General features: G+C 41.6%; 1 protein-coding gene across 5 annotated transcripts in view; it reads right to left on the minus strand.

Moving 5' to 3' along the window:
• The window catches only part of LOC149932468 (neural cell adhesion molecule 2-like), an 86,987-nt gene that overhangs the window by 35,677 nt on the left and 26,989 nt on the right, over nucleotides 1-24,321 (minus strand). For all 5 annotated transcript variants that reach the window (XM_090155281.1, XM_090155279.1, XM_090155280.1 and 2 more), the window contains 5 exons: nucleotides 20,896-21,228; nucleotides 19,164-19,274; nucleotides 17,426-17,629; nucleotides 15,812-16,108; nucleotides 10,165-10,455 (listed from right to left, as the gene is read on the minus strand). In XM_090155281.1, coding sequence (XP_090011407.1) covers nucleotides 10,165-10,455; nucleotides 15,812-16,108; nucleotides 17,426-17,629; nucleotides 19,164-19,274; nucleotides 20,896-21,228 — 1,236 coding nt within the window. The remainder of the gene's footprint in view (nucleotides 1-10,164; nucleotides 10,456-15,811; nucleotides 16,109-17,425; nucleotides 17,630-19,163; nucleotides 19,275-20,895; nucleotides 21,229-24,321) is intronic.

Below are 24,321 nucleotides of genomic sequence, written 5' to 3' on the forward strand. Positions count from 1 at the left end.
CATACTGGAAAAGAAGGCAACAAGGGTATCAAGAAAAAAGACACGTTCCAAAATTCGCAGAAAAGCACGTGGCCGAGTTCCGGATGCAAGAAGCAGGAAATTAACCATCCCCTCTGACGTCACAGTCACCTTTCGAAAATGGTTTTTGATTGGTTGAAAAAGAGCGAAATCGCCCAACTGAGCGAAAAAAATAAAAATGAAAATCGCCACACAAAACCGAAAACCGACGGAATTTCCGCCCGGCGTCGACGGAAATTTTCGCCCATTTTCCGTCGACGCCGGGCTTTTTCGCCCAAAAACCGCCAAGTGAAAACCAGGCTTAAGCCAGTGTTAGACTACGTCAGCGGTATCATTATGTTTTTCTGGAAATCAACGAATTGAACGGAAAACTTAAATTGAAATCAAATTGCCTTGATTTAGTTTGCCGGTGAAAACTCGCTGGAATTCTTTATGCTTCGCAATGGAGCGTTTCATTAAGGTCATATAAAAGTAGAAAACTGTAGCTTAAGTACTAATTTTTTAAATGAACCTTCTCTTGAAGCCTGGACCGAAGACTCAATTTGAACAATAGATCTTTGTCAATTCGTGGAATAACATACGCACCGTCTCCCGGTTTGTTTGATAAAATTAAAGGTGTACAAAATATTTTTTATCCGCTGAAAGAAGCGACCGAGTGTTTAAACGCCATGATCGTCATGAAATTATTAGAGGCTTTTGTATCTATTTATAGCACCCCACCACAAAATCTTAGTGCCCATCTCTCCGATCCCTTTTATTTAATACCAGCCATGGTTGACCCGAGACAAAAATTATTTATTTTTGAAGGTAATATAAGAAGATAATAATTATTTATAATCGAAGTAATGTGGTTTAATCCATTTTTACCAAATAAATCGATCAGTAGTGGTTTTTCAAAGAAATAATAATTCTCAAGATACTCGTAATTATTAGGTCGACAACTGTAACGTTTCGATATTTCACTGAAAGTGGTCATCCACTATCTGCCGAAATCTCATTTAAGGAAATAATCTGTAAAATATATTTATCTTAATCATATTTACAGGCGACCTTAGCGCACCGTCTTGGGCAGAAATATACCCAGAGTTTAAAACACCGCTCAAGAAAGTCGCCCCTGAAACGTATACTTCGGAGTTTGTTGTTCCAAGCAACCATGACCCGGCAAAAATCGAAGCAGTTGCGTCAACTTCATCAAATAATTTTTACCTAATGTGGAAAAAGAGACCTAGGCTGGTTCTCTCAACGGACAAATACATGACTACATACACGAATTTACGGCAAATCCAGATTTATCGTGCCCGTTAGTCTACTGAAGAGAGCAACAAGTTAAATATTTAGCTATTGCTGTACTTGATAAAAGACATTTGTTAGCACCAGCTACTTCAGCTGCCTGTGAAAGATATTTTCTGTAAGTGGGGCACTGAAACGACCGAAACGGGCAAGGCTTCGTATGGATTTAGTCCCAGACTGTTTATTATACCAAATAGAAAATATTTTACTTAAACACCAGCAAAAAGACACCATTAACACTGAAGAAAACTGAAATGTCTAGCCGCGTTTTCTCTGGAAATAGTACAATAAATATTATTGAGTATTGCAGCTCCAGATTGTTTTATGGACGAAAAAGGTGAGGGGGATACCTTACTCTGCTGTTATTTCCTTTAATTGGTACAATTTTTCGTATTAAATTTTATACTTATCAATTTTAATGTTACATATTGTCATTGGGCAGCTAATCAATAACTTTTATTAGTGACTAAGAAGAATTGAATCGAAACGGATAAGTAATAATTACGCTTTTGAATACTGTGTTAAGGTTACGATTTTTCCGTGAATGACCTTGAAAGGTTTGCCAAGGTTACTCACGGCAATATTTGGAACCCACCAAAAAAAACCCACCCTTTGTCCCACATTTTTACACCCGTTCATCCGTTGATTGCTGGTGTGCGAAATTATCTTTAGATTATTTTAATAAAACCTGAGCTTTGTTTTTTAGATCATTTTAATGAACCGCTCTTCCTTTGGAAATAAAAATATTGACGGTAGGGGTCACGAACAGTGCATTATTTGAAGTAACTGTTTCACACTTTGAGAAAGGATCTTCGTAAAAAATCAAATGCCAATAAATCGTCTATTGAATGAAAGGTGTCTACGATTTGACGCAAAACATAGAACAAAGTTTAAGGCGATCAACGAAAGGGCTCTTTCTATGGCGGTCACTATCAGATAGAGTGAATTCATTAAAGCGACGCAGTTCATTCATGATATTTTACACTTGCCTAGATTTAGTGTAGCAGTGATATGATAGGTGGTATTTTTCAGTAAAGCAGTGAGTTGATACTGAACGACGCCCATATCTGAATATCTTACAATATCAAATAATTCAAAAAATCATTTAATATTTATGAATATTATTGAGTTTATATTGTATCATGGATTTTATAACAAATTTTCCGTTTGAATTTTACTATTTTCAATTAGATTTTAATGTCTGATTTCTTGCAGATTGGAAATCTTTAATAAATATAGTTTTTATTTGATTTGAAGAAATAGCTGTCTAAATATAAATTAGATTTCCTGGGTGGCTGAACCCTGGTCGTGAATTATTAATATGATTTGATAAAGCTAAAATCCTTACGACAATGCTATTAATAAATCATTAGAAGGGGAGCCTTAAACAAACGTTACTCGTATTCCGCTTTAAACAGTCTTCCTACTATTGTTTTTATTTAAACATTTTGGGCCTGTATCATTCGAGACAAAGGAAAAAAAAGCCCAGAAGACCTTCTATCGCGAAATGTATGTGTCTGAAACGCCCACTTGAAACATTCGATATTCTGTGCCCGAGAAAGTCGCAGATTCCCCGGGCCAATTACACCGCGTTAGAGAAATCGAGTTAGTTCAGTTATTTCCAAATACAAATTTCGGATAAAAGAACTCGGAATTTTTAACGCTCCAATAAACCTTGAAGTACGTAACGAAAACGAGCTTAGAGGTCCTCTTAGCTCATTTATGAAAGAAGAATAGAACGAAAATTTTCCTATATTACAAATAAAATTCGTCCTGAATAAAAGATCTCGAATGGTCGGGTTACGTGTAAAATAAAAGTGAAGGATGGATTAGGGCTTTGGGAGGCTTACAGGCAGACGCGCACCGTCAACCCCTTAACGTATACCATCCCGCCTTCCACAGACTAGCGACTCTGTGGGAACAAAAAGTGGAACGTTTAAGTTACAAAGTATCATTTACCGTCTAGATAAAGTTAGTCCAGTGCACCGCAACAACTCCCTTTCCCTTTACTCCGCGCTTTTCAACGCCGCCTTTAAAGGGTACGAAGTGGCTGAATACTTTAGAAGGAATAAACCATTTTTGACACGCTTATCGAGGCGCGCTTTAATTAGCGGCGTACTTCCCATCCCGCCTCCTCTCCAATGTTAGTTTTAAGTGATCGAATTTCGGACGTATAAAAGAGAATAAGGTCAAAGAAAAGAAAGCGCGTGGGGCGCGACGGGGGTACGAACGAGGAGCACACGTCGGAAACGAGGACACATTGATATAAAAAGACGCTAACATGCCTGTAATCAAATTAGCATACGTGGTATCGAGGGAGACGGGATACTGGCTAAAAGTGATTATCGAGGCGACGGCTCCCATAAGATGTTTTTACCATCTAAAGGCGGCAGCGCTCCTTTGGCCTTTACTTTCTCGGCTTGAAGAGATAGATATAGACCGAGAGAAAATGCGGGAGGCGGAAAGAGCCAACTCTTTATCGTTTTTTCTTCCAATGTTATTAGATTTTTCTAACGATTAATTTCGCTATACGTATCTCTCCGCTGCCTTCACTACGAAGCAAAAGTTTTTTCCCGGATGTAACGAGGCCTCTCTCCGCGTTTCAACGTCTAATCCTATTTTAAAGGAATGAATACGAGGAAGCGAAGGGATACCGAAGAGGGGCTATTTGGGTCAGGAAAGTCCGAAAAAGACAATGGACTAGAGAGGATAAAGAATTTATCAAAAAAATACATATATTTTTAAAGCTTTCATTCTTTTAAGTGTGTATATAGCAGAATGGATGAAGATATAAAAAATTAATCATCGAAATGGGAGATGCCAGATTCCGTATTTACTTTTTTTTATCTACAACATAACTGATATAATTAAGGTTGATATACCTGAAATAAATTAATTAATCCGAACACTTTAACGTACTTAACATAAACAGAACATAACATGAATATAATTTTTCGGTTGCACTTTCAAAAAGAAAATAACAGTCTTTTGTACGAAAGCTGGAAAATAAATTATCAGACCTCCGAAAGGAAAATATTTGTACGGAAAAGTAATCAAGGCGGGTTAGAGTTCCCCAACTTGAACACATCAAAGAGAATACTAACAATAAATTAGGAATCTCGTATACTTTTTCGCTTATTTATATATTATATTCGCCTATTTTTCCGCCGGGATGGTAGGCAGAGAATTAGGCAATGTTGCCTTACGGTTTAAATGATAAATGTTCATCCGCATCAATAGAGCTCGTCGTTCGCGTATCGACGAATTAAAAAGAAGAGAGCGAAGGAGACTCTCAGATTTTTAAAATTCAAATTACAACGAGACGAAATGATACCCCGTTTTATTTACCCGAGAGAGGCTTATTAGGCAGTGGGGCTTAATTACATTATTCTCAAAGAAGAACCCAAACAAGAATGAACTCTTCTATTTATGCGTAAAGAAGCTAATAAGTAGATGGGAACCGAGTGCCCGGATAAAAAACTAGATAAAAACCGAGAGAAAAGGAAGGGGATCATTTTCATCAAGAGGCGAAGGCAGAGCACGGGCCAATACCTCTCTTAAAGATTAGCCGCGACGGAGAAAATAGAAAAAAAGCAGAGAGGCACGGAATATAAGGGGGGCCCTAAAGCCATCACCCTTTTTAATCTATGCTCAATCGATAACGCGTGGGCCAACGAAGGGGGCGTGTATACCCGCGCATATACATTTTCTTTTTTCATCATCTTGGGCTCACTCTCCCCTTCTCCTTCGTTCGTCCCTTTTTACATCGTTTTTCCCTTAGGCGGAGAAGACAGCCTTTTTCGGCGAAACTTTATCCCCCGACGATTTTGCCACTTCAGGCGTTAACTCCCTAAAGTTGGGTCTTCCAGCCTCACGCTCCGACACCACGCGCAAAACCCGCGAAACCAGACGCTCTCATTCTTTCCGCGTAATAATAGAAAACACACAGACGCGCGGAGAAGCCCCCAAACTATTTCATACAGCGACTAAAATGCGGAGGTTATAGGCCTAAGCGTGGCAGTAACCGCTGAGGCGGGAACAAGGTCGAGGGAGAGGACTCAGACAATCCACTATGTAAAAGAGGTACCAATTGAAAGACTGGATTCCGGAATAATTCTAACGCGTGCCGACAAATACACTCGGGGTCCCTTCGTTTTGCATCCTTATATACTCGCGATTTCTCCAAATACGCGTAGCCGCGTATGTAAAATAAAAGGGGGATAGAATATTTTGGAAATAAAGAAGAGGGGTCGCCATTCCCGATGGATCGGGGTGGAGAGATGTTTCAATGCGCGGTTTACCTTCGGAGAAGTGTCGTACATCGAACAGGCATCCCCAGTATCTTCCCCGTTCTCGGGACTCCGCTCCATCGTCAATCCTCCGGCTCCTTTTTAGCATATCGATTCCTTCATTCAATCGCCCAGAGCGTCATCGAAGGAAGAATCGCGAAAGAGAGAAAAAGACGACTAACGATGCGGGCTGGATGGAGGGGTGCAGCGGGCGACGATGGAGGGGGTCGAGAAACAGGAGATTCCTTTACCAGCCGACAAAAGAATAATTGATATCTTTTTACACGAGGAAATCCGAACCTATTCTCCCAACGCTCAAATCCTCGATTCGATACTTAATATTCTCAAATTAATTCCGCGGCTTTTCGGCGAGGCTCGGAGCCGCCTATCTTCGATAATGGCGTTTTCCTCAACGCCCTTTCCTTCATCCGAGCCATCGATTTCCTTTGCCAGCAGTCCGCGAGCCGAAGACTCGCGTCCAGCGTTTAAGGAACGGGAGCGTATCGCGGTTAAGAACAGCGTCACGCGGGTCCCTGAGAGATGAACACGCTCGACGCTTTTAATTCTATTAATTGGAAAACGCGGGGTTAAGATTAAGGAAAATAGTCGGTTGGGGGCGCGACGCTGACCCCCAGAGATCGTTTCCTCCTATCGATTCCTCCGAGAGTTTCGTTTCCCGCTCATTTTTGTTTCAAGAATAATCCCGAGCCTATTGGCCCCGAGGTCTCCAGAAAGGGCTGTTGAATGTTTTATTAGAAAATAAAGCCCCTCGTCGAAGCGTGGAGAGTAGGCGACACGCGCCTGTTAATGACTACACGCGTGTCATTTAATTACAGGTGCAGAAGTTTTAATAAATTATACATGGAAGACTGAAAACTTGCAACGAGCTTTATATGCAAATATACGTTAAACACGAGAGCGTGAGTGAAGGGTTTACCAATTCAGTTTGGATCTCGGAAGTGAATGCCAAATACAACTCACGAAAGTATGCTATCGCGAATCAACAACGCCAACGTACGTAGTAAATCCGATACAGGGTTGCCAAAAAAATTTCAGATTAAAATTCCCTGACTATTCCCTGTTTTCCCTGACCATTTTAACAGATTTTCCCTGACAACATTTTTATTTTACATTTTACTTTTATCAGAAGTTAATAAATTTAGATGACTTTATATTTCAGTAAAAAGGTTATTGCAATGTTGAAAAAATTAGCCAAACATTCAAGGATATAAATGATAATCGTGGAATTTGTCATAGATCTAGAGTTGAAATACCTTCAAAAAGTGCCAAGATAAAATTGAATTCCCTGACTTTTCCCTGATTTTTTACCAATTCTTAAAATTCCCTGACATTTCCCTGACTTTTTAGGCCCATTTTTAAATTCCCTGACTTTTCCCTGACGTGCTATAGATAAGAACAACGCCACGTTCTATATAGATATAATTGCGTCGTACGCGTCAGAAATTGTTCCTTTTTGTTTTGATACAGTTTCTAATTGGAGCAAATTCATTAGAGCGCTAATTCTCCGGAGGCGCGCGAGATGCAAAATCTATTTGGCCTATTAGCCGGCCAGCCAGCCAGCGCCCGCCTAAATCGAAAATTGGAGAGCCGCTTTCTCGTTCCTTCTACGCGGCTTCTCCATTAAGCCTCCGCATTTCCCTCCTTCTTTTCGCATTAACCCTAATGATATTAACGCGATTTCTTAAAGAATAAAGGCTTTATAATTATCATACTTTTCTCCACGCGCAATGTAACCTTCCGCAATTTCAATAAGGTTCGTATTATATTCTAAAGCTTAGGCTGCAGTATTATTAAGAGCTCCGGAAATTTAATAATCGAAACCAGGCCTTTGTTCCAGACGAAATAATACTGCGGGGGGGGGGTGGAATAGGGGGGCAGGAGAGGGAGAACACATTCTGATACTACAGTTCCGTGAAACTAACTTTTAGCCTGGACATTATATTTTTGGCTGAACCCTATAATTTCGAAGGGCCGATCATTAGCGGACCCGCTATTTATCATGGAAACGTCGCGCATTGTTAAAAGCCAGGAACGTACGTACTACTTTTATAGCGAACGATCTTCCATTACGAGCGCCTGTGAGATCCAATTTTTCTCCTCGTTAAGCGCGATTAGGCCTATACTAAACTAAAATGTTATTATAACCCTAATTAAATCGCTCCATACCCTGATATTTGTATAATAGAATTTTCTTATTAAACTTTAATATAAGTCGCTTCTAAAATTTAAAGTAATTTTTGGTTTTCATATAGAAAGATAATTATGTAATTAATACGTAGCTATCAGTGAATTATTAAGATACGTAGCTTTTTAGTTATAAGAAAAAATGTTTGAGTTAAAACTTTGCTTATCTTATATGTTATTGAAAATTTAACTTTAATTCTTTTGCAACATTTATTGACTAAATATCATTTTTCCGCGGTTTATTTTAAATTTTAGTTAAAACAAATTCATCTATTTTCAAACAGAACTATAAAATTTAAAATTACAGTGAGCAATTATTATATATATTCTTATTATAAAAATGTAAATACGAAGGTGCGGAAATGTGAGCAACGCGCAAATTTCTATTGGAAATTCAAATTTACGCTTCGCACGACTTGGGACGCGTAGATCTTATATTTTAGAATTCAAAACATACGGAACTCTTACATGGAAACGTACGTAGTTAGCGACGGGGAAAATATTTCAGCGGTAGAACTCGGGAAATATCCGATGGGGGAAAAACGACAAATTTTAGAATTCGAATAAATCTAATATTCGGGAACCTAGGGAGTTCCTTCGTCTCTTCCAATTCGCATTGAAAATGAATTTTTTCATCGAGAAAAAGGACCATTTTACTACTCCCTGTATCCAATTTGCCTCCGGGTTGCCTTTATTCGCGAAAATATCCACAAAGCAGAAAAACATTTTTAAAGGGCGTGAGTATACGTTCAGCGGGCTACGTTTTTGAATGAGGCAAAAATAAATCATTTTTTCTACCCTTTCTTTATTTTTATCGCCGTACATTTTCCACTGTATATTTCTGGCGGCGGGGCATTTCGTTACCAGGGATTTCCCCTAGGATCTAAAAACTCGGAAGCGGACTTTATGGAATTTCGGAAACCATTTCCTCTACTGAGTTTTCTCACTCAATTCACCAGCCAAAAAAAGAGACGGGGCTACCTTTAGGCGATCTGCGGGCCTCAGTCAATATGGGAGGCCCACATTGGCGTTTGATATAAAAAAAGCTAGCCGGCTTATATTCACTATTAGCGACGTGGCGTTGACTGTAAGCGTATTCGCGAAAGAGAGAAGCCCGAGCTGCGAAGCCTTACGACGTTGACAAAAGGGTCACGCGATTAAACCGTCTCTCAGTCGACATGACTGAAAGAGTGAAGGAAGGGCGATAGAGACTTTTCTAGGGATTGACGGGGAGGGAGGGTGAACCTTGGATCGCGGAGGCTATCTCAAATAACCCCGAGAAGGGCAAACAAATAATAACGAGATCAATAAAATCCATATTCCAAAAAGCCATTCCGTCGGGGCCACCCGCGACGACGGGATTTGAGCGCGGCCCCGCAGTCGCTAGTAATTCCGCGGAGCTCGAAATGAAAATAAAACGGTAAAGCCGCGTAATTTTTTGATTAAAGGACGAATTCGCGCGAGATTTCGGGTGGCCCGTTCTCATATTCGGCGCAGCCTCACTTCGCGTTCTCCCTCTCTCTAACTTTGGTCTCGTTGTAGAGTTCAGATTACGGAGATGGAGAGGATTGTAAGAGGAGGGAGGCGGAAGAGTGGATAGATGGGTATTCCGTGTACAAGACTGGGGTGGATATAGCGGGGTGAGTGAGTGAGACGCTGGGGGGAGGGGGGATGAGCACCGAGTAATCACGTTGTGACTCAAAAGAGGAAAATCGATACAAATAGGCCGTTGATCCGCACACTCTCGCCGCCAGCACCAGACACACTCTATACTTTCCTACGGTATAGTATAGTATAGGGAGAGAACAGATAGAAAGAGAAACCTTAGTGAGGACGCGAGTAGAGAAAAGAGAGACTCCATCCGATAGGGACCAATAAAAACCATCCGAGGCTCCAGGGGACGAGCCCTCGCTTTTTGATAGTTTTCTTTTCGGCGGCAGAAAGTATTCTCGGCGGTGGAGCCTGCTATAATTACGGCAGATTTAAACGACTTTTCGGCTAATGCCGAGTGATAAAGTTGCGCCTCGCGGGTCGAACGCTTCGAGGCGGAAGACATAAAGAGAGACGCCTATATATTATTTATTAAAACAAATCGGTGTTTACCATTAAAAATTACTGGCGCGCTAAGTATTCGACTTTTGGCCTCTGGATATAAAGAGCTTCCGTCGAGGGACGCTTCAAAAAGGGAACAATGTCCGTCTAGACGGACGGCTTTCTCCCTACAATGAGTATACTACTCGTCTTAATGCAACGAAACGGGAGAGCCGGATGAAGGAGACAAATGCTCCGATGAAATTTCGGAACAGAAACGCGCGCGCACGGACAAAAACTAGCCTAGTAGAAGAATAAGAAAAGAGCTTACATTGTACGTTGAGCATGACTTTTTCGCTCTCGCCTTCACCCTCGACGTTGGCGGACACGCATTGATAATATCCTCGGTGTTCTCTCCTAACACTCTGTAAAACCAAAGACTGGTTGCTGATGATGATGCCGGAAGTCGGCTGGCTGAACAGCGGCTCGCCCCGGAACTTCCATCCTACTTCCGTCACCCTGGGATTGGCGTTGATGTTGCATTCGAAGTAGACGTCGCTGCCCTCTCGTATCGCCGAATGCTTTATGTTCGCCCCCAAAGCCAACTTTAATCGGGGGACGTCTGATCGGCGACGACAAAAAGAGAAGGAAAAGTCAAATTACAACGGCGCTCTCTCGTTTCCAAATAAAACCTAAGGCTAATTAGAAGGCGAAAACGGTACTCGTTCCACCAACGTTTGAGCTCATGCCCTCGCGCGCTCCCCAAATAAAGAAAACCAAACTTTGGTAACTCGAAACCCCCCGCAATTTCAATACATCCGTAGCAGAAACGGCTTTTAGTTAGTTGTTCATTAAAGTACACTTTTACGCAAATTTCTCAGTAATTACCATAAGATACTCTCTAACGGGCCGCGCGGTTCAAATCTAAAAGTATAATAGCCGCGATACAATGTTTTAAACTGCCATTATGTCTACATAAGAACGAGAACGGTAAAGGGTAAAAATAGGCCAAAACGCCCGTAAAGGTCTAGGAAACGCCGCCCTCTGTCAGTTTGAAAAAAAGGAAGGGAGAGTTCTTTGAAACTTTTTCTGAAATTTGATATTTATACAAAAGTTTGCGTTTCGTTATAGTTACACGGTCGAAACAATCAAAGTTAGTGTAAACACTTGTCGTACGAGTTTTCCGAAAAAATAATAGGAGTTTTCGGTTTTTCCGTTATTACCGCAATCACGCGATACCAGTGCGTGACACGTATCTTTTAAACACTCGTTATATTGACGCTTTACAGCGCGCGTGTAGCTCTCTTCGGAAGGAAACTAATATACAAGCCGCGATTACAACGCTGCCGTGATGAAGGATTACTTTCAATAATAAAAAGAGGCGGCGAGTTCGATAAAGAAAAGGAGCGCATCTCGTCTCTTTTAATAGGTCGGATAGTCGGTCACGTATAATGAAGGACCGAGTACGTATTTTTCCGTCGTTACGTGTAGGCCTATGACGAACATTTTCCGTCAGCGCGTCCGTGTTCAACGCTCTAGAAGAATGTTTGCCAAAACGACAATCGATAATCATTTCCCAGCTCGCACTTACGCATTATACCCCCGACAACGCCAGCGGTCTCTTCCCTCCCTCGAAGCGGCAGCCAAGGCGGCGGCGACGGATCTTCAATCCGGGGGATTCAGCCCCATTATTGGAGAGGGGATAGTGTACGGTGCAAATCGCGGACGGCGACCGGGAGCGCTCTCGTATACCAGCGCATTTGAAGGAAAGCCAAAAGGTCAAAAACAAAAAACGCGCGGACGCCGTACTATCCCATTCCGAAATATGCTTCTAAAGATTGGAAGGGACGTTTCGCGAGTTTAACACTCTCGCTCGTATAAAAGGGGCCAGCTCAAATTATAGGCTGAAGAGCGCCCATTGAATGGGTAAGGCGTCGTCGCCTCCGACCTATATCTCTCAAAATTACTGGCCTAAGGAGCGAGCGCGCGCGTGTGAGAGAGAAAATAGCGAGTGAAGGAGAGAGAGGTATTTTCATCGAACTAGCAAAGCAGCCAAGGACAATTACAACGAAAAGCTCAATTTTCTATTCTCTCACTCCGGGGCGAGTTCTAGCTCAACATGAACTGCTTTCGAACTCTACTCCTAATGGCCCGGGCGTAACGACGGATCCCCCTTCATTGTATTAGCGACTGTTTCTATAGCCGACAGCGTAGTTAAACTAAACCTATAGACTGCGTGCCATTGCAAACAAGGAATCTCGAAGCGTTATAATATCGGAGCGAGAACGGCCTCGACGCGTACCCAAACATTTTATATAGGAACACACGTACTTTCTCTGTAAGCCCGAATGGTTCAATTAAGACAAAAAGATGCACCGCGTCGAACGGGCTCAAAGGGAGGGGGGTTAAAGACGAGAGAGTGGTACGAGAACGAGCAGAAATTCGCCTAAGAGCTCAGCCCATATCGACTTTGAAAAGCTCGTAATGCCTGTTTATAGAGAACTCCGATTCCCCTCGGGAAATTTAATCGCGGACTAATTTGATAGCATTATCCAAAGACGAGCTCGTATTACTAATGCTACACTCACGCAAAATATCTCTGAAAAAATGGACAATATTACGAAACACAATGAAATTATGTAAATCCACGACGTTATGATTATAATCTCATACATGATGAGGCTTCCATTGTTATATGAAATAAATATATATATATATATATAGATATATTCATAAAAAATACAATATAATAATAATGATAATAATAATAATCAGCTATGCTAATACCCAAGGCACCACCCTAGGCCTAAGTCATCATGCGACTTTTGAAGACATTAATTCAGGTGGCCGGGTTACAATGCGTAGGAGGGTGGTGGCAAGCCGTGCATGCCACGCGAGCCAACAGCTCCCTACACAAACTATTACCGTTAACCTCAACAAGTTTTTGTGGAAGGGGAAACCGAAGATCTCGGGGGAAAACCCCTTAAACCAGCGGGGAGAGAACTTGCAAACTCTACGCAGAAGGAGTTGTTCCGAGTTTTCACCCAGTGCCACAAGGTGGGATCGAACCCGGCTCCTCTTGCTGCGAGGCGAAAGTGCTAACCACTCCGCCACCCCACTTAAGCAAGAACACGAGAATATTGCGTAACTAAACGGTTTATTAGGCCGACTAGTTTCGGCACCACTTTGTGCCATTGTCAAGACGAACATGATATATATGTTTATATATACAAGCTTATTATTGTTGTTTATTATTGTTAGGTTGTATATATATACCCTGTTTAATGTCGCTCTTCTTTCGTCTTGACAATGGGACAAAGTTGTGCCGAAACTAGTCGGCCTAATAAACCGTTTACTTACACAATATTATCGTGTTTTTACTTATATTGTATTTTTTAATCACTAGCGTAAGGGTTTTTTTTAACTTATTTTACAATTATATATATATATATATATATATATATATATTTTTTTTTTTTCAAAGTAGACTAAAACGCCTGTAGAAGTGTTCTACACGACGCGCACCAATGCTCAAGGAGAAGCGAGCTACAGGCGTTCGCCATAGTGAAAATATAGCGAAGAGATAATTTTCCTTAGGCAAATGTTTAGCCATGTAGTTGAAAGCCTTTGTAAGCTGATCTTAAAATATCTATTCCCCGTTTTCTTTATGAAAATTGCCACTTAGAACGTCGATCAAATCTTTGCAAAAGGTATTAGCGAAATGAAGTTGGAGGAAGAGGAAGACGAAATAAACACTCGCGAAACTTGAACTAATCGGATTTGTATCGACTTTAATTTGATAAAGGCTATTTATCTAGCACACTCTACGTAGTCCAATTAAACATTTAAAATGAGTAATGGAGAGCAGTTTAAACAACGGATGAAGACATATTAGCTCTTTGAATCGAAGTTGTTTTAGGAAATTGGATTTGGCGCGACGGATCCCAACTTACTTCGAGTGGGCCACGCGTGGTTCGTGAATTATAGACAAGGAAAAGCGCCGAAGGAAACCGCAGTTGATGGAAAATCCCACTCTTTGCCTAAGTGTCGATTGCGCGGTGCCAATTCCTAGTAGGATTAACCGGACTTAGGTCAACACTTCGAACGAGGAAGGGACTCGAAGTCGGGCAAAAGAGCGACGGAAGAGGTATAACTCGTCACTTAGGGGACATACATAACCATATCATCTCTGGGGCGAATGGAAGACGCGCCCACTCTCTCTCACTTTATACCTCTCTAAGATAATATTTGCCCTCGTGCTATGCGCGGGTCAAGGATGGGCTAATTGGCTGAGGTGCAGCTTCACGGAAAAAGGAAAACCTATGACGGGATGGTACTTCATATTGCCCTAAATATTTTAATAATAGGAAGATTATTTTACTAAGCTTTGGAATTTCACTAGTCACGTTTCTCGGTCTCATATTATTTCGAAATATTTATAATTTCTAAATGCAAATAATCATCGGATCTCATTAAAAATAACTTGGTGTAACCAACTGACCAAGAAAGTTACAGAAAATCGCATACGGCAGTTACCGCGTTGAAAACGCTTTGATTTCTAACTAACAGACAAAATGATTTTCGACCTATTTGAATAGTATGCAAGAAAAACGAAGAAAATTGCCCCTAAAAATGTTTGTCTGGAACCCCTTAAATTGACTTAACAAAGAACTAACTTTCACGCGGTATACGGAGTTTGAAGACGGTCTCTATGTCATACATTTTCGTAATTATTAAAATGACGCTAATTAGCGAACTTTTTCCTCCTTGGACAAAAAAAAACTGACCAGCAGTCGGTTCTTTCTTAATCTCGGCTCTCTATTTAATCACTAAGGCAACTAGCTGGATCGACTCGCGCGCTTTATTTAATTAGAGTTGGAGAATTATTTCCAAACTCAGCTGCCGCCGCAATCTGCTTCTAGAAGAAATTAAGATAAAAGAACTTAATGTTGGCTCCGGAAATTAAGAGAACGTCACGAATCTCTGATTGCTGTTTCGATTGATTCAATTAAACTAGTTCCAAATTCAAGGAATTACTACGAATACGGGTATTTAACAAATTAAAATGCATTTAAGCTATATTTGGCCAAAAATCTATTATTACATTTTAAACCAGCATGGCTTTCAGCAATCGGAAATAATTCATAGTGGTGAAATATTACGCTTCATATTAGAGACCTGGTGACGTAATTTGATTTTGTTGTTAATATTCAGTGGTTTAGCTATAAAATTAATACAGTAATCTCAAAAAAACTAGCACTTTGCGTTTATGCAAAGGTTTTTTTTTAGAAAACTTAAACCTTTTTCTCTTTGCGAGCGACCTACTGGCGATCTGAAATTGGAGCGTATAACGATTAACGTTTAAAACCACGTTTGAAACTAAAACAAAAGTTTGCTGCAAAAATATTTATCGAGCTATTATTTTAAATTCAAAGTTTACTTCAAAACCCTGACTGAGTCATTTACGAAATTGTACGCCAGTGGCTGAATTTAATATATTTAAAAAATAGTTCAATGGATTCCAAGGCACTAAGTTGAAATTAACGTATATAATTATAAAAATCGTGTGCTAAATCTATAATAATATTAACCCTCGTTTTGTTCAATGTATAATCTAACTTTTGTTCTAAATTTGATGCGAACCTTGATTCTAAAATAACTAAAATATATGCACCCCAACTATATACGCACAAGCGTTACACATATGTAGTAGGGTTAGTTTTGTATTTATATTACAGTCTTAATAAGCATATAATAATAATAATAAAGGTTACGAACGTTAAATAGTACTATGGCTGAGCTAACAGGAAATTGTCCTTTGGAGAATGACACGTAGAACTGTATTAGGCAGCGCGCGAATTAGTCTATATTCACGATAGTGTAAAGCCAGATTGCGAAGTCTAACTTTGAAGGGGCTTCGGCTATAGGAAGCTAATTGAACGGGATTTGTGTAAATTGAATGGATAGCGAGAACTTACAATAAACGTTGAGCGTCCATACGTCCTGTAAGGCACTGGTTTTCAACGACGGATTATCCGCTCGGCAAGTGAGAGGTTTGCCGTTGTCTTCAATGGTGGGCTGGATCTTGAGAACGCTGAAGGTGACGTTTCCGTCTTGGGAAATTGTCTCTTTGGCGGTGTGAACTTTCTTGCTGCCCTTCCACCAAGAAAGCTGCGCCGGCGGTCGAGCTCCCGTCGACTGACAAGTCAGTTGGACTTTAGTGCCTGCCGATAAGGGTCTTTGTAAGGTCGTGATTCTGATGTCCAGAGGCCTTACTGTGGCGGAGGAGGACGAAAATAACCGACAATCAATTCCGGTTTGCAGAGAGAGAGAGAGAGAGAGAGCCCTTTCCGAAAACTTCATTAACTCTTTTCCAGGAGCTTTAATCAAGAGATCCTTTTTTCAAAAGGAATTGCCTTAACGGAAATTTCCCGATTCACCCCCTTCACTAACCCCTCCTATTACATTCTCAGCTGCGCCGTTAAAAGATAAAGTGGAAAATAAAGGCCAGGTTTCGTATATCCAACCAATTCTAAAACGCGTATTTTCAACGAAAGAAGAAAATATTTTTTCGGGAAGATAAATCTAGGTTGTCATACATATATTTTTCTCATAAAATGCTTTTTCAACGACGAAAACACCAAAATAAATAGCCCGAATCTTTAATCCGCAGTTTAAGATACGGAATAGAAAAGGAAACCCCATCCAAAAAAAAACCTAAGGGTTTCGAATATAAGAGTCCGAAACGACGGGGCCTATTTCCGAGTTACCCATTACGCCCTTGTAAAGCCGTCATTAATCTAAGTCCTACGGTTTCGTCTCTTTCGCTTCGCTTTTTCGGCAGCACCCCTCTTATACCGTGGTAAAATGTCTCTAAAAGAGCCGCTTGTATCGTGGTGGGGAAAATAGCGTTCTATAGACAGTCTACACGCGGAAAAGTATAAAAGAGGAAAACTCGAGCCGAGAAAAACAAGCGAGATGGAGAAGAACAACGCGAGAGCGGCCAGAAGAAAAAGCGCTTTCACCCGCTAGACAGAAAATAGAAGCCACTGTAAGTTATTATACTGGTCCCGAAGAACTTTTCTTTTCAACCAGGACGAAGAAGAATGAAAATTCAACAATAAAAAGAACGTTTAAGAGCGGCAAACAAAGGAAACCAGCGTTCCTGGATGGAAAATTTCGATAGGTTATCTTCACGACTTCAAATCGTAAGGGACGCGACCGGAAAAGATAATGAAAACCTTCTCTTCTCTGGCGCCGTTTGAATTTGAAGACGCGATTCTTCTAAATATGACGCCTACCGAGCTGTACCAAAAGCGGGTCGCATTCCAGATCCGTACGAAGTTTGAAGGAGAGCGAAAACCGGGGGTTGCTGGACACGGTAAACACGTACTTGATCGCGAAAGTTGCCAGAGAGTTGAGAAGTTACTGGCGGAACCCATATGTGGCGGGAATTTGAGCGACTCTCTTTCGTCGACTGTATTGCCAGGTGTTCCCTCAGGAAGCGTTATTTGGCTAGGGGTTACGAGGGCTCCGTTGCGCTTATGGAAAAGAGAAAAGGAAGAATTTGGTGGGCCAGCTTTATTACTTACAGTTGAGATCCAGCTTGACGTAGCTGTATGTGGGGACGGTAAGATTTGTATTGGAAGCTTGGCACGTCAGTTCGGCCTGTAAATCGTGTCTTTTGAGGCGAGGAATAGAAATTTCGTTCCTCACCACTCCTTGCGGCGTGACAATATACGTATCATCCATCAACGTCGACTCTCTCCACCAGGTCAGTGACGGTAACGGCCGACCTGTGCCGAAATCAGCCAAAAAAAGAGAATTGGTTGGAGATAGCGGACGACAAACTTTCTTTTCTACTTTACGCTCGTCTCAAAAACTACTAGGAGCTACTTTTCGATTCCCCGTAATACCGGCCTATTTACGCCGCCCCACCGGCGCGCCAGGGAACCTCTGGATATCGAATTTTTTCCCCCGCCATACGCTAACACATCGTGCCACGAACTCTCGCGCGCTTAAGGTCTCCACGAAAGGGGAGAGCTAGATTGTCTCGCTCATTTCGACCCCCTTTCGCGCCGCGAAAGAATACGCTTTCACACACGCGAATGGCGCGTATAATAAAGAAGTATATCGCGTTGCGGCAGCCTCGGAAGGGCGGAATCATTGAGGCAGCGTGATGTAATTTGGAATCGGGGAGAAGCTCCTTCGACACGAGAGAGAAAGAGAACCCGAGCCAGATAAGGAATTATCAACCATTTTCCTCGTCCCGATAACCCAATGCGTAAATGGAGCGCCAAGCGATTCCTCGAGCGGCTCCGTGATGGATTTTCTCAACGGGCCGTCTTTTGTGAACGCCACAAACAGGCAGCGGTGCGGGCGAGACAAGACCGAAAAAAAGTCTAATAGAATTTCGCGTAAGACATTCGGCCCGTCCACCGAGGTTATTATTCGTTCTTGCCCGGCGAATGAAAAAGAGAGAAGCTCGATCATCTATAGCCGCGCTCTAATTCGATCCCCATTAAGTTCACGCTCGTGGCTCCCTGCGATTTCTAGTCCACAAATCGAAGGCTTTTCTTTATTTCGATCCGCAACGTATACAATTTCTCCGAGGCAGGAGGGCAGTGTGGGCTAGTTAGAAGGCGATACCGTTGAAGGGAGTTTTGATCCGGTTTCCCTTTTAATTGCTTCGAGGCTTTGGCCAGTGAGAGATGGAAGATAAAAATGCCGATGCCGGGTCTGACTAGAAGGAGAAGCCGCTCCGAAAGGCGTCCGGAAAAATAAAGCTAAACCCTTTCCAAAAGGATCAATCGGCGATCGACCAACATAGAAAAATATAAAAAGGGTGAAATGGGCAACGGGGCGAGACGCGATACGAATGTGTCCTCCAGGGCTACAAGTGAGCGGATCAATGAAAGACGTTACGGGAAATTAGTCGCGGGTTTCTCCATTGATCTCGTTCCCTCTTCCCCGCCACTCCGAATAGCCATACCCGCCGAGATTTTGATAAAGAAGAGCCTCCGTCGAGATTGTATACGGTCTTTGTTCCATCAGTTGGGCTCGGCCACCCGGGCAACGACCAAAGAAAACAATGACCGAGCAAAGACAATGAAATAAATTCATAACGTCCTACCCGCGTATTATTTAACTATTTATCACTGATAAGGCCTTCCGAGATAGCCGGTTACGACAGACAAACCCCCAAAACTGGCTCCTCCAACTCCCTTCCCTTCGCGGGCCGCGCTATAAGGCCAGAGGCCATCACGAACGATCGTAATGAGAAAGCGATGAAGGGTACTCGGAATTCCCGGGGTACAGTGACGTACGAACCTCCTTCCACCTCGCAAACGAGGGTTAAATGAGTGCCTTCGTCGAACGGACCTATGACGTCATGCAACCTTTGACCGTGTTCGTCCTTGATGATGGTTTCACCCGGAGGCACTGTAAAAATACACCTCGAATTAGTCACTTTGAAAGAATTAGTTTTAATCAATGAACCTATCCACTACTACGATACGTCGTTGACGATAAGCAGACGCCTAAGGGACTATAAATCTCGTATAAGCCGTTATTTGATAACGGCGCGGAGATCCCGAAAGCCTGGAATATATTTGCCGTATAAAGCAGTTTAGTACTAACACGGGGCCGGCTGCCTTGAGTCAACGCGGCCACCGAGATATACAACTGTCCATTGAGGAATTTTCTCTTTTTCATCAGTTGACTTAGGAGCAGAAAAAGCTCACACTTCCGAGGTATCAAGATAAAAAAAACGAGAGTAAAGCTCAAACACAACTGTTTCACGGCAACTCAACCATTCAACTGCCCAATATCGAACAGCACGAAACCCTGACAGTAATCAGTTAAGTCAACAATATACCACTACCCCACCACCCGATACCGGCTCCCGTTTCTATAAGCTCGAGAATCCGTCTTCGGTTCCGCCAAGAAATATACCATTTGGCGACTATAAGAGAGAAACAGCTTCAATAAGCGAGCCGCGAATCTTTTCTTAGTTGGCCGATTGAAAAAGAGAAAGTTCCGAGGTTTTTATTATTATCTTTGGCCATCCGTGCCGTAGCTGGGGCTGATGAGAAATGCAGGAGGGTTTTGATATAGCCTGAAAGGCAATTCATCTTCGGGGGGGGGGGGGGCAAATCGATCCACCCAGTAGCTGGGCACGCGTCATCTTAATTAATTTTAGTAAAATGTTTCGTACACAGGTCTCTAAACACGCATCTCGGATTGCGAATCTCGCAGCCGAGCTCAGGATTAATTACTAACGGTCACTGCAAATTTATTGCTAGTCTTTCTAATAAATTGAGCTTGATTACGTTCTTGGTAATTTATTGGTTCCAATTGTCTCGCAAAATTTTTGTGACTTTAAATATATGATAGTAATAAAGACGAAAGTTTCACTTTGATTCGACAGAATGTGAATTCCTAATTCATTTCGTCAATATACATGTATATGTCAGAAAGATATTTTAAAATACTACGCGCTTCGAAGATTAAATTTCGGTCCCCTATTAATGAATAGTTATTTTGCTCTTTTTGTATTTGAACTGAAATTGAAAATAAAGATACTTCTATGAAAGACCCTTTAAAAAGAAAATATCAATTCAATCCAAACAAATCGTGGAAGAAAATTCATTACCCCTGAGAGGTAACTCTCCGAAAAGTCCAGGCGTATTACTGTTAAAGGAACGACCAGGCGTAAGTCTACTTTTCGCCTATTTCTTACAAAAACTATTAAGGTAAAAGGTAGCTACGTATGTTATATAGTTTCGAGAGAAATTGTATATACTATAAATCCCAGTTCCAAACAGAAAAATGTAATCCAGACAAACATATTGACCTTCGTGAAAGCTACGCAAACGTTTACGAGCAAATACGTACCCCGACATTTCTGTTACGAGCTATACGGAAACTCCGCGATTATTTTGGTAATATTTCTTCCTTTTTAGAGAACGGTACACAAACCGTTAGAGTCAGTCGATAGGAGGGCCTAAATACATATATACCGACAAGAAAGAGGCGGAAGATTCCGGCGGACCAGACTCACCTATAACTTTAAGGAAAAGATTTCGATTTTCGGATCGAAGCCTTCGATAATCCACTCGACATCTGTATTCGCCTTCGTCCTCCTCCTTAACCGGGTCCAGCTTGAGGACAGGCGGATTGGCGATGACGTCAAAATAGGCCCTTCTCCCCAACTCGTCGCCGGGCAAATGTTTGGCGTTTTTAACGGGGCTGGACCTCGCATCTAAACTGTAAATCGGGATCCCGGAATTCCCTCGATACCAGAGTATTAAGGCGACGGTGTCCTCGGTCAGCGGAATGGTAATGTTGCAGGGCAACGAGGTCTTTGTTCCGGCCACGGCGTGATAAAGCGGCTCTGTCCGGAGAAAGAGAAAAGCAGCCGTTAGGAATAAGAAGAGATGGATTCGAAGGGGCTTAGTGCCGAAACTCTTTCATCGACTCGAAGGAGAAGATCAAAGCTACTAAAGCCCGTAAATAGAACCCTCTCTAAAAGAAAAGTGCGAATAACCGCGTACTCTCATCAACGGTTAGCCTCAAACTGACCAATTTTATCAAATCTAATATATATTCCACGGTTGAAGAATTCCGATCTCCTCAGTTATTGTTTATATTATTTCGTTTTCTAATGATGTAGTAGGAAAAGGACGTTGGTCTCTGCCATTCGGATTAAGGGATAAAAATAATTCTTTTTTTTTAACCAGGAAAGGAGATTTCGTCTTTTTCAACCCATAAAACGACCGTCAATTCCCGCCGCGGCTAGGATTGGTTTTTACGAAAAAGGGAAAGATATCTTTTTCTCCGCGCCACGCGAACCAATACGACTACTAAATTGCGTATCGGAGTAAAAAAGGGGTAAGATAACGGAGAATGACGACCCTTCTTGTTTGTCTTTTTATTAAAGAGAAATTCCAATATCGGAAGAGCGGGAGTTTAGCGGAATCGAGTTATTGTTTCTTTTTACAGAAGACTAGCTGAGCCGATCAACGGAAGAATATATACTCTAGGAGAAAAAACACGCGAAAGGATAACAACCAGAGTCGTTTTAAGGAGGCTTACAAAAACGACGGTGATCGAAACGCTGGAAAACTTTAATCAGTTTCTTGAGCGGTTACCCGAAACACAACGCAGGCTTCATTTTTCGGCCGGAGTAGCCACCGTGATAATAAAACAGGAATTTGTAAGAGTAGATTAGCGGAAACCCGATCCCAAGTTGGTTACATATTATAATTTAGCCCGAAGATATCGGGATAGCCACTTACGAGCGGCTTTAAACGGTCAAATACGTATAGAGGATTATTATCCGACTACGGCCGACGAGCGCTAATGGAAACTCGTTAAAATTAATTGCGCGCGTTACAGTCGCTATTTGAAGGATACCGGTATCCGATGGTCGGAGATTTTCCAAAGCGTAAATCCGCGATTTGTCCGAGCTTGTTAAAGAGATACAACAACCGTATCCGCGCGTCTACATTAGTTTGCCTTCTCGCGAGATTTCGGAAGCTATAAGCGAAGGGTTCGCCGAGCAAAACGGTTTGGGAGAGAGACATTCCAGACATTGGCTCGTTTGTTAATTTCTCCCAAATGACGTTATTTCCATTCGTTTAGCATAAGCCGGGGAAACTCGGAATAGGGGACTGTTGGCGCTGTTAGGCAAGTAGAGGAATCATTTCGAAGTGGGTTATTTCGACCGCGGTGCGCGCATTCATTTCGGCGTCTTGGCGGACAGCCGATCGCCGGCCTGGCGTGCGCCCGTGTCATGTTTCATCTTTCAATTAGGCCTTATAGCGCGGGCTCGATAGCGTCCGCGGCCGGTAATTTTACGCTACAGACTTAATAAAGGGGAATATTATAGCTGAGATTTGGGAACGTGTCGAACCACGGCAACGCTAATTCTCCGTGAATGGCCAAAACACTTCGGACGTAGCACGCGATGTCCCGCGGATGTTAGCTTTAATACCGGAGGTTTACACCGCGTCTTAATGGGACTAAACTATACGACGGCGATCGGACCGAGCAGGTGCCTTTGTTCAAATATTCAGCTCTTCCGAAAATAGCTCAGAATACAATATTCGAGGTCCCTTTCTTTTTACGTAAATAGGAAACAGTCGATTAAGTAAAAGATCGTTTTAAATATTGACGTATCCGGGAAAAGCCTTTCTCATTATCTTAACGTAAATTGAGCCGCTCCTTCGGCCGTTATTACGGTGCATTCATTTTAATTTTTAACATGGAACGAGATAACCGCGTGACTGCTTTTAAATTCTATTACGCATAACGCCTGCGATAGTAATTAGTCTAATATATATACCTATAAATTAAAAGATTTATCAATCGGAAAGAAGCTAAATTTTAACGACATTGATCTTCCAAGGCTCTTTAGAGTTTGTGGCGCCAAGGCAAGCTTCCTAAAGTTTACATATTTCAACGGAAATATTATTGGAATAATATTAAATAAGATATCTTTATTAAATTGTATATAATGCTTTATCGAAAAATTACCGGTTTTCACGGGATGGTTTGTTTTCGGTGATGTTAGCGGGCTTGAGATTAGTTTATTTTGGGGGTGGTGTCGAAAAAAGAGAACATAGAAGACCGCAATCTCTATTTCGGAATATTTTCAAGTTAACATTTAAATTTGGAAAAACGACATTTTATACCGGAAATATTGCTAATATTGAAATACGTTCTCTGATCAACACCCTTCTAAGAAATTTAATCCGGCCAGTGTGGTTCTTTGGGTATTAGCTTAGCCATTTACTATTTATAGGCTATCTTATTTATGCGCTAGAAATCGATCTACTTATAGCAGCTGGAAATTAAAGAAAATATAGAGAAGGCTGTTGACATCCATTCCACTAAACGCACTTTAAATAAGTGTTGTTATTTAATTACCTAATGTAACTCGAATAATTTAAATTGGGCCTATCAAATGGCACTTAAATATCATTAATAAAAATTCGTCCAGAAAAAGGATCTTTCACGATGTCGTAAATTAATTCAACAGAAAATATTGAAAAAAAAAACGAATGTTGAATACGCGTAAGCGGCTTAGAGCGCGAACAGATGAGACATTATGTAGGCCGAATTGAGGGTGATTTTTAAATGGAATACAAATAAGTTCATTAATAATCCAGCTCACTATTATTTCACGATGGATAGACGGGAAACTTTGTCTAATTCAAATATAATTAAAGTTTTCCCGCGGAACTCGCGACCCATTAAGCCTATTAACCTTACACAAAAGAGGCAAGTTTAAAATTCCTAAATTCTTTACGACGGCACTCTCACATTTCGCTAAAAAGCGGACGTCGGAAAAACTATAAGGGTAAAATAATAAGTGAAATTCGCGGCTAAAAGTCATCGAGGAGGCAGGCGAAGAAAGCCGAAACCAAGTATACCTCGTTATTAGGGGGTGTTTATATATGTCTATAATAACCATCTCCCACTC

Source organism: Leiobunum rupestre, chromosome 8 (assembly GCF_980474605.1).
Source record: "Leiobunum rupestre chromosome 8, qqLeiRupe1.1.hap1, whole genome shotgun sequence".
Lineage (NCBI taxonomy): Eukaryota > Metazoa > Arthropoda > Arachnida > Opiliones > Sclerosomatidae > Leiobunum > Leiobunum rupestre.